General features: G+C 39.5%; 2 protein-coding genes across 21 annotated transcripts in view; one reads left to right on the forward strand and one right to left on the reverse strand.

The window, feature by feature from the left end:
* patz1 (POZ/BTB and AT hook containing zinc finger 1) overlaps nt 1-17526 on the reverse strand; it is a 749193-nt gene that overhangs the window by 337522 nt on the left and 394145 nt on the right. The gene's annotated exons all lie outside the window — the stretch shown is intronic.
* Nucleotides 1-17526, forward strand: part of LOC138761246 (calcineurin-binding protein cabin-1-like) — a 449064-nt gene that overhangs the window by 95713 nt on the left and 335825 nt on the right. For all 12 annotated transcript variants that reach the window (XM_069933059.1, XM_069933061.1, XM_069933058.1 and 9 more), the window contains 5 exons: nt 7726-7920; nt 9214-9450; nt 11300-11450; nt 14784-14896; nt 16915-17076. In XM_069933059.1, coding sequence (XP_069789160.1) covers nt 7726-7920; nt 9214-9450; nt 11300-11450; nt 14784-14896; nt 16915-17076 — 858 coding nt within the window. The remainder of the gene's footprint in view (nt 1-7725; nt 7921-9213; nt 9451-11299; nt 11451-14783; nt 14897-16914; nt 17077-17526) is intronic.

The raw sequence follows: 17526 nt of genomic DNA on the forward strand, positions 1-17526 counted from the left end.
ATGCAAGAGTCTAACCAGCAGGAATTTTCCTATGTATCTAATCCATTGATGGTGGAATCTTGTCTATCAATGTCTCAAAATACTCTTTTTGCTTAGAGGGAGGATTAAAAAAGAAATATAAAATGAAATTGCCCTGATGCAACTTAGCTGAAGAAAGCTTTTCAGTTGGAGTAGCACATCAAATTAAATCAGTTGTTGATGTTCAACAGAAGAATGAAACAAATTTTGTGAAAGCCAAAGATCAAAAATAAAATCTAAATGGTGGAAATCCTCAGGTCATCCTTCCATTCAGGATTGTATCCACTTTCTGAGAGTAAGGGCTTGCAGAATTTTCTGCTTTTCTTTGTGTTTTTTTTTCTGTTTAGAATTTCTAGTTTATAATTCTGGTTTTGTCATCTATTAGTCTTCTAGTCTTTTTCTTATTTCTTCCTTTACCTCCTTCACCTTGCACAATAATCACTTAACTGTTCCAGTCTTCCAGTATAATAGAGCTCTTCTTCCCTCTTACTGCATCTTGACCATTCCTCTAGCTTTTTCTCATTCTATTAGTAGTTTCCTTCTCCACAAATTCAACCTGAGTAGTTTTGATGTCCTCTCTTTGTATTTTTATAAAATAATGTTTCAAATAATTAATATGGTGTAGATTGTTAATTTATAAAGTTTATTGAAATTTCTTTATTGGATATTGTTTGAAAATTTTAGATTATGCTTTGCAGAAATTGTACTTGAGTTGTTTTGCAATTAGGTTTTCAGTTCAGCATTGAGGAATACACATTTAAAAAAAACTCTTTGTTCATTCAATTCCCCACCCAGCATTAACCTATATGAGATGCTCTTCAGGTTCCAAAAGCAAGCCTGTGACCAACATTTGAATCCATGTGTGTTTTGGGCTTATTACCAGTCCCTATACCTGTCTGTTAACCTGTGTATCGAGTGCAGTTCCATCCCCAGCAGTATCCTTTTTTTTGTAACTTTTTATTTATCGCACTATGAACCATCATCGACCAAAATATGTACAAATGTTTCTCATTAAATGTACACAGTTGTAGCGGCTACTATGGTAGATGCTACTAAATAAAGGCAAACTCACACAAAGGTAGTCAACTCAAGACTGGTTTATTGCAGACATACAAAGACATTTTATTCCCTGCCTGTTAATGAGCTTATTAGTGAACAGCTGCTGGTCCTGTGGACCAGCAGGTTAAAGCTATGAGCCATTAGCGCCCCGCACCTTTAGTTAGGGGCTTCATCTGATCCACTCGCTGTACTTTGGTGCCTAGCACTGCTATCCCACGACGTCAGGTAAGTCTGTGAACTGACGGTGGTGCCCGCTACATCAACCCCCCACCCCCCCCCCCCTGAATTGTCATCGTAACTTAAGATGCCAGATATGCTTGACTTAGGAGGACGTCCACATCGCCTGGGTTGAGGGCACTGATCTGGTGAAGTAGGGCCCATATGGGCGGGTTTAAGTCTGTCCATGTTGAATAGTTCCGGATGCCCTCTGATGTCTAATGTCTATAACACTCCATCTCTCTTAATCACATGAAATTGTCCTTCATCTGGTTTTAGTAACGGAGCCCCTGAAACCTGTCTTCGTACAAATACAAATTCAGTGTTTAATAGTGATTGGGGCACTTGTTGCCTAGGTTTGCCATGCCATTTGGTAGAGGATAGTTTGCTGTTAGCAATACCCTTGCGGAGTTGTTGCAGGACGTCCATGTCTGAATTGCTTGTGAAGTGAATATCTCCTGGAACCATAAGGGTCGTACCATACATCAATTTTTTTTGGAGCTGTTCATATTCCTAGTAGAACACAAAGTTCATCGACCCAGTTGGGGCCAGTGGGTTGGGTCATCAGTGAAGATTTAAGTTGTCGATGGAAACATTCCACTAGGCCGTTGGACTGCGGATGGTACGCAGTAGTGTGGTGCAACTGTGTACCACAAAAACGAGCCAAGGAAGCCCATAACGCCAAAGTGAACTGTGCTCCACAGTCTGAAGTTGTGTGTAGGCACTCCAAATCTAGCAATCCAATTTAAGATGAACGCTCTAGCACATGCCTCAGTATCACTGACTGGTAATGGAATGGCCTCTGGCCAGTGTGTGAAGCGGTCTACTACAGTGAGAATATACCTCATGTCCTGTGAATACTGGTAATGGTCCAACCAGATCCACGTGCACATGCTCAAATCTTCTGTGTATTTTCGGGAAAGGCTGCAGGGGTGTCTTGGTGTGGTGTTGAATTTTTGCAGATTGGCAGGATATACATGTTCGTGCCCATTGCGCGACATCTTTTTTCCAGCCTATGCCATATGTACTTGTTTGACATTATTTTGACTGAAGTCCTGATGGATGGGTGTGATAGATTGTGAATGTCATCAAAAAGACACTGTCGCCAAGATAATGGGACCAATGGTCAAGGATAGCCCAATGATACGTCACAAAGGAGTTCTGGACTACCTTGTTGTGGTGCCACCTGTTGAATGTCGAGTCTAGTAATAGCTGTACTGTATGCCTGTATATCCGGATCTGCGGATTGTGCCACAAGCCAGTTCAGCAATGTTGGCACACAGTTGATCTAGAGAGCACATCTGTGACCAGATTGTCCTTTTCCGAAATATGACGCATGTCTGTAGTAAACTCCAAAATGTAGGACAAATGTCATTGTTGTCTTGCCGACCAAAGATCTGTGACTTTGCTGAAGGCAAAAATTAGCGGTTTATGGTCTGTGAACATGGTGAAATGTCGACCTTCCAAGATATAACGAAAGTTCCTTATAGCCAGATAAAGTGCTAATAGTTCTTGATCAAAGGCACTGTACTTCATTTCTGCTGGTCTTAGATGATGACTAAAGAAGGCAAGGGGCTGATAATGGCCATTGACGTGCTGTTCCTGAGGCATCTGTGCTAAGCGTCAGGATTTGGATGCGCAAGCATTGCTGGTTTGGCTAATGCCTCTTTGGCAGACATAAATGCGGCCTCTGCGGTCCAGGTAATGATTTTGTTTGGAGCAGAAATGATGTCAAACAGTGGTTGCAGGATGTCAGTAATCTCAGGAATAAATGGGTGATAAAAATTTATTATTCCCAAAAACTTCTGTAGCCCTGTGACGGTGACAGGTCTGGAGAATGTACGGATGTAGTCTACCTTGCCTGATAACGGAGATATGCCGTCTGCTGTAATTTTATGCCCTAAGAATTCTATGGTTGACTTGCCAAATTGACACTTGTCAAGGTTAATTGTCAGACCAAAGTCTTGGAGCTGTTGGAAAAGGCGAGGCAAATGCAGGCGGTGATCTTGCTCATTTTGTCTTGCTACAAGGATGTCGTCCAAGTAAATATACGCAAAGTCTAAATCTCTGCCTAGAGCATCCATAAGCTGCTGAAAAGTTTGCACAGCATTCTTTCAGCCAAATGGCATTCTGAGAAATTCAAGAAGACCAAATGGTGTAATAATTGCTGACGTGGGAATATCATTCTCATGAATCTGTATCTGATGATATCCCTTAACCAAATGAATCTTTGAAAATATGCGGCAATGATGTAGATGGGCGGTGAAATCCTGTATGTGTGGAATTGGGTATCTGTCAGGTGCAGTGACATCATTAAGCCTATGGTAGTTGCCGTAATGTCTCCATCCACCTGTCTTCTTGGGTACCATATGCAAAGGTGAGGTCCAAGGCCTGTTTGAGCATCGGATGATACCCAATTCTTCCAATGCTTTAAATTCTGCTTTTGCTTGCCGCAATTTATCAGGCATCAGACAATGAGCCGTGGCATGGACCGGTGGGCCTGATGTGTCTATGTAATGAGACACACCATGTTCTTGAAGCATTGAAGTTAGGGGTGAGAATATGAGAAAATTCGTTGAGTAGAGCAGTATATGCGTCCTTGTGTAACGTATGTACTCCGAGCTGTGAAAGTCTCCCCTTGTTGCACACCAGTGGAGATGTCTGAAAGGTGGTGGCATGAACTAATTGTCTGCAATTTAAGTCTACCAATAAGTCGTGGGAACATAAAAAATCCGCACCCAAAATGGGTTGAGCGACAGAAGCGAAGACACAATTCAATGGAACGTGGTTCCACCAATTGTCCACTTGTCGAGTGCCGAAACTTGGAATGACAGTTCCATTTGCCACTCGCAGGGTCAAGTGGTGTTTTTTATGCATCCTTTCAAAATAGGTCGGCGGGAGCAAACCAAGTTCAGCACCTGTGTCTACAAGAATTTGTGCTTACCCGCATTGTCCTGAAGATACGATAGGCCTGTATGTACACCAGGTGCCAAAGCCACTACTGGCAGCCGGCTCTCGTTTCCAGACTTCTTTTTGTAGTAGGTACATGGCTGGACGCACTTATGGGCATTTTTCCCCAGCGGCGATGGTAAAAATACCACTCTCGATGTATATCATCACGTTCCTCTTTCTTGGATTGGACTGCAGATCCAGGAGGCTGGTAGGATATGGGAGATGCATCTGCTGCAAAAAGTGGATGTATTTGGGCAGACTCTTGTGTAGGAGTATGATAGACCCTGTCAGCCGCTCGAGCCACATCATGGGGATGGCGGAAATCCATGTTACCAATGGGTATGGCGATGTGAGCTGGAAGTTTTGACAGAAATAAGGTTTCGAAAAGCAGACAATGGGAATGACCATCTGACAATGCCAGCGTCTCATTCATCAGGTCTGATGGATTCTTGTCATCTAGGCCTTCCATGTTCAAAAGATGCATGCTATGCTTATGCCTAGTAAGTTCCAATGTGTCAATAAGAAACTGGCGGAACATGGTGTACTGGTCTTCTGCCGGAGGATGAGCAATAAATTTGCTTACTCGCGATGCAGTGGCCACGACCAGTGTACTCATGACATGCCAAAATTTTGTGTCTTCCACCATTATACCCAGAAGACAAAGCTGGGTTTCAGCTTGAAGAAACCAAATTTGAGGCTGATGTGTCCAGAAAGGAGGCAAATGAAGCCCAACTGCATTAACTGTCATGGCGGCGGCAGCAGATTTTCCTGCTGTTGAAGTGTCCTCCTTTTCCATAATGATTCAAATAGGTTGAGTCTTAACTTCAGGGTCACCAATTTGTAGCAGCTACTATGGTAGATGCTACTAAATAAAGCCAAACACACACATAGGTAGTCAACTCAAGATTGGTTTATTGCAGACATACACAGACCTTTTGTTCCCTGCCTGTTAATGAGCTCGTTAGTGAATAGCTGCTGGTCCACATGACCAGCAGGTTAAAGCTATGAGCCATTAGTGCCCCGCCCCTTTAGGCAGGGTCTTCATCTGATTCACTCATTGTACTTTGGTGCCCAGCACTGCTATCCCACGATGTGTCAGGTAAGTATGTGAACTGATGATGGCGGTTCGCAATACCACGCTGTGCGCCCACTACACAGTGACAATTTCCCTCTTCTCTCCTCTCCCGATCCCCCTCCAAAACCAATAAATATTAAACATATAAAAAAACAATAAAACAACATCTTCATACAAAAGAAAAACAAAAAAGAAAGACGTGTCATTTACTTTTACACATTAAATCTGATCTTGCTTATCTTCTTATCAGTTTAGGAGGTGGAGATCCGATGCCGGCATTTTCTGTTACATTTCATGTATGGCTCCCAAATTTATTCAAACACTGTAATTTTGTCTTTTAAATTATACATAATTTTTTCCAATGAAATACACTTATTATACCATTGTTGTATTTTCAGTCTCTCTTCCATTTTCCAAGTTGACATTATACATTTTTTTGCTAAGGCTATCATAATGAATCTTTTTTGGGCTCTATCCAGTTTGAGACCCAGTTCTTTACTTTTTATATTATTCAAAAGAAAAATTTCTGGATTTTTTGTTATGTTGTTTTTTGTAATTTTGTTTAATATCTGATTTAGCTCTTCCCAAAAAGTATTCACTTTTGTGCATGCCCAAATTTCATGTATTGTTGTTCCAATTTCTTATTTACAGCGTAAGCATCTATCTGATATTGTTGGATCCCACTCTTTTAATTTTTGAGGGGTGATGTAACCAATTATATTGTATCATATGTAGCCTTGTGTTTATTGTGTTCTTCATAGTTCCAGAACATAACTTTTCCCATGCTTTGTACTTTATCTTTATGTTTAAATCCTTTTTCCAGCTTTGTTTAGGTTTGCACCTTATTTCATCATTTTCCTTGCATTGCAGCTTCATGTAGACGATTGTTATAAATCTTTTAATTATCATTGTGTCTGTAATTACATATTCAAAGCTGCTTCCTTCTGGTAGTCTCAATCTGCTTCCCAATTTGTCCTTTAAATATGCTTCCAATTGATGGTATGCAAACATTGAACTGTGAGTTATTCTGTATTTGTCCTTCAACTGTTCAAATGTTAATAAATTATTTCCCAAAAAACAATTTTCTATTCTCTTGATTCCTTTTCTCTCCCATTTAAAAAAAAAAGTTGTCTATTGTAAAAGGGATTAGTGGATTTTGCGTCAGTAACATTTTTGGTATTTGGTAATTTATCTTTTGTCTTTCTACATTTATCTTCTTCCATATTTTAAGTAAATGATTCAGTATCGGTAAATTGTTATATTGTACCAGCTTTTCATCCCATTTATAAAGTATATGTTCCGGTCTTTTTTTCTCCTATTTTATCTTGTTCTATCCTAGTCCAATCCGGTTTTTCTCCCGTCTGGTAAAAATCTGTTAAGTACCTTAATTGCGCAGCTCTGTAATAGTTTTTGAAGTTTGGTAACTGCAATCCACCTTGATTATACATCTCTGTTAATTTGTCCAGCGCTACCCTCTATTTTTTTTCCCCGTTTCCATAAGAACTTCCTTGTTATTCTCCTTAGTTCTGCAAAGAATTTCTTTGTTAAGAGAATTGGTAATGTTTGAAATAAGTATTGTTCCTGTGGGAATATGTTCATTTTAATGCAATTCATCCTCCCTATTAACGTTAATGGTAATTCTTTCCAATTTTCCAGTCTTCCTGTATTTTCCTTATTAATGGTTGATAATTTAGTTTGTACAAGTGGTTTTGGTTGTCTATTCTGATACCAAGGTATTGTTATGAGCCCAAAGGACCCCAAAACCCAGCAGCAATAGACATTCACCAAGACAAGTGGTTTTTAAAACAAAAGTTATTTTTAATCAACTTTAAACATGAAAACAGAATCAAACTTTAACTTAACTTTATACTTAACTAACCCAAATTTACCCCCTTCTAATTCTAAGAGCACGTGTATGATGTGTGTGTAAATTTAAGAAAAGTTCTTTGGTTCACAGTTTTATCTCACTTCTCCTTCTTTCAAGTTCTCTGGATGCAGGCTATTCTTATACTGTGCACAGAATTTAACATGTATAAAGTTCACCAGGCTTTGGTGCTTGAAAGGTAAATGTTTACTGCTCAGGAAGTTTCTTGTAGGGTTTGCAGATAGAGATTTGTTGTTCAACCAGTGATTCAACCAATACAGCTCTCCAAGGTAAACATTTCCAGAAATACATCACTCTCTTCAAGCACCTCTGATTTAAGTGATTACCTCTAATCTTATAACTCAAAACATTAGGTCTCAAGTTTTGCAAAAAGTATGTAATCTATTTTTGAAGTAGGCAACTATCTTGAAATATTTTTAGTGTCATTTGGCTTTGATCCTTATTTCTGTTTTTCTGGGTTTGCCAATGTTGGTCTCTAATGATGCTGTGTATTTTTTTTCCCCCAATTTGTTCATGCCAGATTGATAAAAAACTGAAGTCACTTGAGAGGTGCCAGAGCCTAGAGGAGGTTCAGCGATTGTATGAGATGGGAGAATATGACCAGGTTGTGAAGCTATTGCGACCCACGTTGTCCCTTGGTGCAATTGGCAGAACAAAGCCCTTGGAATTTGTTACGTCCATCCCTGAACGACCTGCTCAGCTTCTCCTGCTGCAGGTAATCCAGATGTCTCGCTTCATTTTGGTGAGTCAGGTGGCAGTACAAAGGACTTGGTCAAAAGGAAGAACCAAACATGCTTTCACTATGTAAACAGTTCACTGTGTGAATCTGTTTTTTTTTTCATTTAAATTTAGACATACAGCATGATAACAGGTCCTTCCAGCCCACCTAATTACACCCAATTGACCTTTAAACCCTGTATATTTGAAGGGTGGGAGGAAACCGGAGCAGTTAGATGAAACCCACGCAGACATAGGAAGAACATACAAACTCTTTAGCGACAGTTCCGGATTCAAACCCTATAACAGCATTGTGCTAACCACGACGTTAACTGTGCCGCCCTGTACACTAACTGTACAGCCTTGACGACTCCAAGCAGGCCTATATTCAGTCTCGCCTTCACGCCTAAATGCAACACAGACATGTACTTGATGATTATCGTTCTGTTTAATTGCTTGTCAGGATCAGATTTGTATCAGTCTTTATCTGACAAATTGACGATTTAGAGATTGAGTCAAATGTATTGGATTTGGTCAGAGAAAAATATCCCGGACGAGTTTTAACTTGGTATGTCATCATTCCAGTTTATCAATGATTTTAGGGAAGATACTGTGGCAGAGATAATTTTTTAAAACTGGGCTCTCAGTATAGCTTCCAAAAGTAATTATTGTGGAATTAAAATATTATTTATTCAGTATGATAAATGGATGAAGAATAATGATATAAACATCAATACATTAACTATATGAATAAAATATTAAATAATGCAGATATACTAATCTATTTAAATCAAGTTGCATATCTACCCTATTCCTATAACATAGCTTTACTCTTTACATTTGTGCTAACAAATCAATATAGAAAGCTTATATTTTCAATCTTTTTTATTGATTTTTATAATAAATGCAGTACAGTGAAGAAAAGGGAGCAAAACTGAAAATGCAATATCGCATATGTGTATATAATAAATAAATAGAAAGATAAATTAATAAACACACCACATACACACATATGCATACATACACACATACACACACATACATACATACATACACACACATACATACATACACACACATACATACATACACACATACACACACATACACACACACACACACACACACACACACACCAAGATAAATCTTCAAATAGTATAAGCTCGATTTTTTTCCCCCCCTTCACTGAACTGGAAATATGGAAAGCTTTTGCTTTGGTCTTTTTTTTCCTCACTGCTTCCCAAAATGTTTTGTGTTTAATGAATGGCTTCTTACAATCGCTTTTTGTCAGGACTCCCTACTAAAGCTGAAAGATTATCGGCAGTGCTTGGAGTGTTCTGAAGTTGCTCTCAATGAAGCTATTCAGCAGATGAACAACGTGTCATCTTCATCTTCAAAGGAAGAATGGGTTTCGACAGTGACTCAGCTGCTGAATGGAATTGACTACTCTTTGTCTGGTGATAACAGTATCCTGGAGGAACAATCTATGAACCCTTGTTTTGTCAGATTTGCCAACAATCTCATCCAGGTAGGTAGATCTTAGTGCATATCCATTCTGTGGCTTTCAATCATTATTTGCTTCTTAGAGAGGTCCTTTTCTGTTGTTTTGTATTCGTCCAAAATAGTTCAGGATCTGTTATGAGGCTAAAAGACCCCAAAACCCTGCAGCAATAGACATTCACCAAGACAAGTGCCTTTCAAAACAAAATTTATTTTTAATCAACTTCAAACATGGAAATAGAATCAAACTTTAACTTAACTCTATTCTTATATGATACTCTATTCTAACCCAAATTACCCCTTTCTAATTCTAAGCGCACGTGTATGTAATGTGTGTGTAAATTCAAGAAAAGTTCTTTGGTTCACAGTTCAATCTCAATTCTCCTTCTTCCAAGTTCTTTGGTTGCAGGCAATCACCATACTGTGCACAGAATTTAACATGTATAAAGTTCACCAGGTTTGGTGCTTGAAAGGTAAATGTTTACTGTTCAGGAAGGTTCTTGTAGGATTTGCAGAGATATTTGTTGCTCAAGGATTTCCACAACTGAGGTACCACCACTAGTCACCTCAATGTCTCGCTGATGAAACTTGTCCCATCAGGGTTTTTCAGATAGTAACCTCTTTCTTCAAGCTACCAGAGTTCCATTCTTTCCTCTATTTCAAGAGAAACATCAGACAGATAGCACTTACAGCCATCTACTGCTCTGGAACTTGCTTTCATCAGTTTCAAACAGTTTACCCTGCATTGCACTTTTCAGTTACTTGTCAGTGTCCCACACACTGACCGACTGAGCTGTAACTCAACTCTCTCTCTTTTCCAACTGCAACTCCAAAGAGAGCATGTGACTTGTGTCTTACAAAGCCCCCACCTTCTCCAGCAAGCAACAGGAGTTCTTTCTTCTGCTCCATCTGTTGTTATCTTAGGTAAACAATCCAGAATTGACCTTCCTGTGAGCACTTAACTGATAGACAGCATGACTCCAGCAAGCCGATGGTCAAGCATTTCATGACGTCACTTCAATTAACACCTACTTGTGAAAGGTGCTTACATTCTCGAGATCTTGCAATGTGAATTCTTCAGTCTTTCAAATAAGATCTGTTTTAAAATGTGTGTATGTATGTGACCTACTCTAAATCTTATAAATTCTCCCCAAATATTAATAGTGTTACAGATCAACTGCATATTTACCTCTGTATTTACCATTTCTCCTTGAATGTTTTTCCTCATTCAATGTAGATGGGGTTCATTGGTTCCTGTCCTCATGCTGGTGCTTGTGAGCCGTGAAATGGAACCATCCTTTTCTGCTTGGCTCTTTTAGCCATGAATGCTTTTGATACATTAATTCTCCAAAAATTATTTTATGTTGAGTACCATAAAGAGGTTGATTTAAAAAAAATTAATAACTGATAATTTTCCTGTGAAGTGTCCTGATACGTTTTGTCACTTTAAAGTTGCTGCCTCATCACAAGTTATTGTTGCAGATGTTGTCATCAACACATAAAAAATTTATCTTATAGGTAGACTAAGGATCAGCCAAGATACTTAATTTGAGACATTAGAGAATTGTTAATTAGTTATCCTCTATGGAATCCAGCCAAATTGCAGTTCATCAGTAATTGTAATTGCTGATGTATGTTGGCTTCTGCATGATCAGTATTTTTAGCATTACTTGTTTACTTTGCTATTGACTGCTGCTTTACATTGCAAGCATTTCTTTAGTGCAGGTTGGTGCTGTTGCATGAGGACCTGGGTTATGAACTGCATGATGCCTTTGGCTTATGAATTTTTTATTGAAGTGACCATGCACTCCATGAAGACAGGACTGTATCCTGCAGAAGTGATGGATATTAACCAGAATCTCTATGCATTGTTATAGGTAATTGACAGCAGCATGGGAATATCAGAAGATGCCAAAGAACCCAATGTCTCATCAGTGCTGCCTTGGATAACCCTTTACAGAATCATAAAACATGAGGAGGAGGAGTTTGACACCCTACGCCGTCAGCATTGCAAGAGTGAAGACTCAGGTGAGTACTACACTGAAACCTCATTAGAACGCAATTCATTAATCTGCAGAATTGGTTATAGCATGGGTGTCTGTGGACCACAAACTTTGCAAATTTTGAAAGATAGGTAGATGGAAAAAAGGATGGGTTTGACAGATTATTGATATGCGTTTTGCCCTCAAAATCGGTTTCTTTGATCAAGATGACAAAGGGAACCAATTGAAATTATAAATTAAATACTTAACTTATTTTTAATAGATGTGTTTGACTGACATTTTGTATATTTACAGTTTGAATTTAATTTCTTTGAAGGTGTTAATCTGCATAAATTACCTCAATTATCGCGAGTTGATTTACAGATATGCATCTGTTCCATGTTTCAGCTGTAACACGGTATGAAATCTTGGACCCCAACTGCCGCGTCCTAATGAGCCTAAACCATCCATTCTAAATAGGAGCCATAAAGAAGTTTCCAATTTCTAATTATGTTCCTTTTTCTTAACAATGTTGGCTTTAATTTCTTGTTTGTTCACCTCTTTCTATTCTTTCCAATAATGTCACATCCTGGAATATTGTTGAGAGTTTTGTGATTTTAAATGTTCCACTGCATCTAGTTGCCTGTGGGTTCAGAGCAAATTTAAGGGGTGACACAGATGGAAATTGTAATTTTTTTTAATGTAGTCGGTAGGAGAGAGGTATGGAAGAAACCACTAAACTTGATTGCTTCACAGGGAAGGGGGAACATAAACTTTTATCAGAGTACGAAGAGGGCCCTAGCCAAAAAAAGGTTGAGAATGGCTGGCCTAAACTGTGACAATGGAAAGATGGTCCCAATTTTTATTTTGTGCAAATTCCTCCACATGTATTGGAAATAATAAAAGAACCAATATCATTGTTTCTCAGATTTCAGCTTTATTGTCAGTGTACATACATGACATCGCATCCAACCCTAAGATTCTTTTTTCTGTGGGTGAGGCAGAATTACCACTTATTGGTAGTGCAAAAAAATACACATCATATACAGTACATGTAAAAAAAAATAAAGAACTGTAAACAGATAATGAATGTGAACAAACTATGAAATAGAGAGAATAAAATAAATCAATTAAATGCACAAGTAAGAGTCCTTAAATGAGTGCCTGATTGAGTTTGTCATTGAGGAGTCTGATGGTGGAGGTGTAGGAACTGTTCCTGAACTTGGTGGTGCAAGTCTTGTTGCACCTGTACCCCTTTCCTGATTGTAGCAGCCAGAACAGAGCGTGTGCTGGGTGGTGTGGGTCTTTGATGATTTCTGCTGCTCTCTGATGACTGTGTTGCCTTTAGATGTACTCAATAGTGTGAAGGGTTTTGCCTGTGATGTGCTGGGCTTTGCTCACTACCATTTACACTTTACACTCAGGGCTATTGGTGTCCCATACCAGACTGTGATGCAGCTGGTCAACACACTTTCTACCACACATCTGCAGAAATGCTTTCTTCATGATGCCATTCGTGTGTAGGTCTAGGAAAAGATCCTTTGAGATAGTGACTCCCAAGAACTTAATTTGCTCACCCTCTCCACCTCTAATCCCCCGATGATCATTGGATTGTATACTTCTGGGTTTCTTTTCCTGAAGTCAACAATCAGCACCTTAGTTTTGGTGACGTTGAGTACAAGTTTGTTGTTGGTGCACTAATGAGCCAAGTCCCTCCTGGACGCTGACTCAACACCTTTCTTTATACAACCCACTACCCTGGTATCATCAGCAAGTTTGTGTATGTTATTGTCTCACTGAGCCCCACAGTCGTAGGTGTAAAGTGAGTAGAGCAGGGGGCTAAGAATGCAGCCCTGTGGTGCTCTGATACTGATGGAGGTCATGGAGGAGATGTTCTTACCAATCCTCACTTCTTGTGGTCTGGAGGTGAGGAAATCCATAGACTCCCATACTAGTATTGCCAGCTTTGAAGCCCAAATTAGAGTGAGTCATCTAGGACGGACAGAGATGTAATTCACATGCCTGATGCAATGCAAGTCCCAAGTTCACTCATGCAAAGAGGTAACCAGGCAGACAGGAAAAAAAGCTTTAAAGATATTTTCAAAACCTCTGGGGAAAAATTGGGAACGGGGAATCTTTGGCTGATGAGTATGCAAGGCCAGCATTATTGATCCATAACATCACAGAAATGCCTTAAGAACACTGAACTGCAGGGTTTGAAAAGATGAAAACCTTGCATCATGAGGAAAATCAAGAATGAGCAATAAATCTGGGAGTGAATGAATAAAGCAAAATGCCTCAACTAAGGAACTGAATGCTTCAGTATTCTAGATTTGGCACAACATGTGTTTTCTATAACTAGTAATTACTCACCTCACTGACAAAAGGCAAAGGAGGAAAAATCCAACACCCAACCCCAACCAACCAATTTTCCCCTGCAGCCGCTGCAACCGTGTCTGCCTGTCCCGCATCGGACTTGTCAGCCACAAATGAGCCTGCAGCTGACGTGGACTTTTACCCCCTCCATAAATCTTCGTCCGCGAAGCCAAGCCAAAGAAAGAAGAATTTGTCATTTTATAATTCAGCTTTTGTATTACATTTTAAATTGTCCCCTCGTGTTTTTGATTATGTGATCTCCGATACCTACCTTCACCTCCAGGGATCCCAGTGCTCATTATTTATAATTGGTGATATATTTTACATGGCTGTAAAGTGATAGCCACAGAATTCTGGGGATAGAGTGCACAATCCCAGCTATCTCGATTGTTTTACTTTGTGAGGAACTATTTACCCTTTTCTGTTCTGCCGATGGTTTGTGATGAGAAAATGAGTTTGCTTCACTAGCTCACGTAGAGCTTTCTGTTCATAATAGCCTTGTCCGGTTATATTTCATAGTGTGGTGAAGACCAATTCTCATCCGATATATGTGCATCTGAATAAAAAGTTTGAAAGCTGGATTAATTTTCTTGCCTCAACTGTGGAATATTAATGACCATTCAATTTATGAAATGATCTAACTCTTTTGTTAGTGATGCCAGCAATTGTTCTTCGGTCTTAATTTCCCCTGATTGAAAAGAAGGTTAAAAGTCAACTGGTTGGTTGGGAGTTGCATACAACACACCAGGTAAGGAAAGCATGCTGGAGAACAAGGCATCAAATCAGGAGTTTCTTGGTAATCAATGTTGATACTAGTTCTTTAGTAACAGAGTTATTTGTCCACTTAAATTTAAATTCCTCAGCTGCACATGAATATGAGCAAATGGTGCCGAATTCTAGCTGAGTACGGCAATCACTATGCATCGTACTCACTTCAAGTTGTTGCTATTCATGGCAAGGGATGCATTTCTCCAATTCTTACCTTTCAAAACCTCTCTTGTAGATCCTGAAACTCCAATGCTGCCCTCCTCTCTAATGCTACTGAATACAGCTCATGAGTATCTAGGGCGGAGATCCTGGTGCTGTAACTCTGATGGAGCTCTGCTGAAGTTCTATGTAAGTAGCCTGACTTCGATTATGGAATGAAAATGTTCACATTATTGTGGAGTGTGGGTAAAAACAGAGTTCATTTAATCCACCTATGTTTCTCACGTATTCTCCCGGCCTTCTCTTTTCCCCTTTTGGTATTAGCATTATGTGCTGGAGGCTTAGTGATGATTGAACTCTTTCATGAGAAATGCAGGCTTTCACCTGGAAAGCTACCTTGAATGAACAATGTTTGGTGTTATTCACTTTCACAGTTTGAAAAGCCCTGATGGTGCATTAGGGAGAGGATAGTCTTGTACAGATGCATTGTAGGAACTCTGTTGTAGCTCATTGTCAGACCTAAAGAAAGAAGGAAATACTTTTATGCGTAATGCTCTTCATTAGTACAGGTCTTTTCAGCTGGTGCAGTGCAGTCATTTTTGCTTGAGTAAAGTTTGTAAAGAGATCTCTGCCAAGTTTAGAGTAGATTCCAGTTGCTTTATTTGACTGATGCATCCAGAATGATCTTGGGGCACATCAAAATGGGCATTTCCTGTCTTGATCCTCAAGCTTGAGAGATTGATTATTTTATTTAGAGCTACAACCAAAGAAATATATCTTTGGTTGAGGAACCACCTGTGGTTTTCTCCCTTGGTTTGCCTTTCCTATCCTTGCTACATCTGCCTGTCATCCTTCTCTTATCTGTTTCCACCTATCACCTACTAGACTTTGATCCAATCTTCCTCTTCCTCACCTGCCTTCTTTTTCTATTTTTCTCATGTTTCCACCTATCATCTACCAGCCTCTATCTGTTCCATCTCTATTTCTTGGTCCATCTTGTCTACCATTTCTCCCAATTCCCCTTCTGGTTTTGCCTATTGCCAATCAGCCTCTGTTTCACTGCACCCTCTCACCTCTTTGTACTGGATATCTTCCCTCTACCCCCTCAATCCCAATGCAGGATCTTGACCTGAAAAGTTGTCCATCTCTTTTTCTCCACAGATTCTCATTGGCCCATGGAGTTCTTTCAGCCTTTATTATTTGCTCCAGATTCCAGTGTCTGTAGTCTCTTGTCTCTCTGGTCCTAAAGTCCAATATGGTTACTAATGAGTACGAAAGGGTAAATTACTTTATTGAGAGAATGTGTAGAATATAGAACTGCAATATGTAGTTGCAGGGGGAAATTAGAGATGCACAAAAGGGCAATGTGGACAAGGAAGAAGGAATCAGACAGTGGAAAGATTAAGTGAAATGTACCGGGCATATAAACTGTGGTCAAATGGTTTACTTCTCCACTGCTGATCCAATTATAGTAAAACCACCGGGGGTTCACGGATGCCAGATAAGCAAATTTTACTGTTGACTGAGACACGCTCTTACAATACCTAACTAATACACCTGTATTTAGAATAAACAGTTGGAAGGACGAAAGAGTGTAAAATGCAAAGTAATTAAAAAAAAAGTCTTGTTGTCCTTAATATGTAAAATTCACTTTAATCAGGTAATTCCTGTAACTTACAGATTTTAAATTTAAATTCTAACTTTGGTCGCTGCTATGCAAATTGTGCACCATCATAATAACCCCCACCCCCACAACTAAGTTTGCAGATAAAGCCTTAATAATATAGATAATACTAATAAAGACTCTTACTAGGCAGGGATAGAGGGACACTTTGGGAGAGTTGCCCCAGCGGCGAGCAGTATCGTCCGGCTCTTCATCCTCAGCATTGCCATTTTATTCAAACACAATTTTATTGAAACTTTATTCAGTCAGCTGCTGTGGGCAGGGCCCGACCGGGGCACTCCACTGGCTGAATGTTTGCTCCCATCTTTGCCAAGGAGTTGTGTGTTCAGAGAACATGTACTTTTACAATTTTAAACTATTATTTAAATTTTTATTTATTCTTGTTTAGTTTTCTAAAAATATTTATTTCATCAATTTTTTTTTGTTTGTCGGTTGGGTTGCTGGTTGCTTGAACTCGGTGATTTTACTGTATGTTGTTTTGCATAATACTTTGTCCAATAGAATAATATGCCTTCCTCAACAGGTGCGAGTTCTTCAGAAGGAATTGTCTGCTTCAAAAGCTGAAGATGCTCACCCCTTTAAAGAGGAACTGGAAACTGCACTTGAGCAATGTTTTTACTGTCTCTATGCCTATCCCAGTAAGAAAAGCAAAGCCAGATATCTGGAGGAACACTCTGCTCAGCAGGCACGTAGCTATGTATACATTGCACGTTACAAGCTGGATTGTGGGGGGGATACTTCATGCTAGAGAAATGGGTGCTATTAAGTTTTGTACTGATGAGTGAATGTTGTCAACTGAGAATAGACTAGATGTAACCTTCTTAAAACAATTCTACTTTCTGCGAATGTGTATGACATGTCTGCATTTCTGATTGTGATAAATATTTATTTGGTCTTAGTGTGGACTTTGGGAGTTGGATTACTTGTATGAATGTTATATAACCATTTACGGAGCGGAAACAGGCCATGTCGGCCTTTCGAGTCCTCACCGGTTCACTAGAACAACTCCACTAGCTCAAACCTCCCGCTCTCCGCCAATAACCCTCCAACTCCCTCTCCTCCACGTACACATCCAACCTTCTCTTAAAGGACAGAATGGACCCTGCCGCAACTATCTCATTCGGAAGATCATTCC

The sequence above is a fragment of the Narcine bancroftii genome, chromosome 4, assembly GCF_036971445.1.
Source record: "Narcine bancroftii isolate sNarBan1 chromosome 4, sNarBan1.hap1, whole genome shotgun sequence".
NCBI lineage: Eukaryota > Metazoa > Chordata > Chondrichthyes > Torpediniformes > Narcinidae > Narcine > Narcine bancroftii.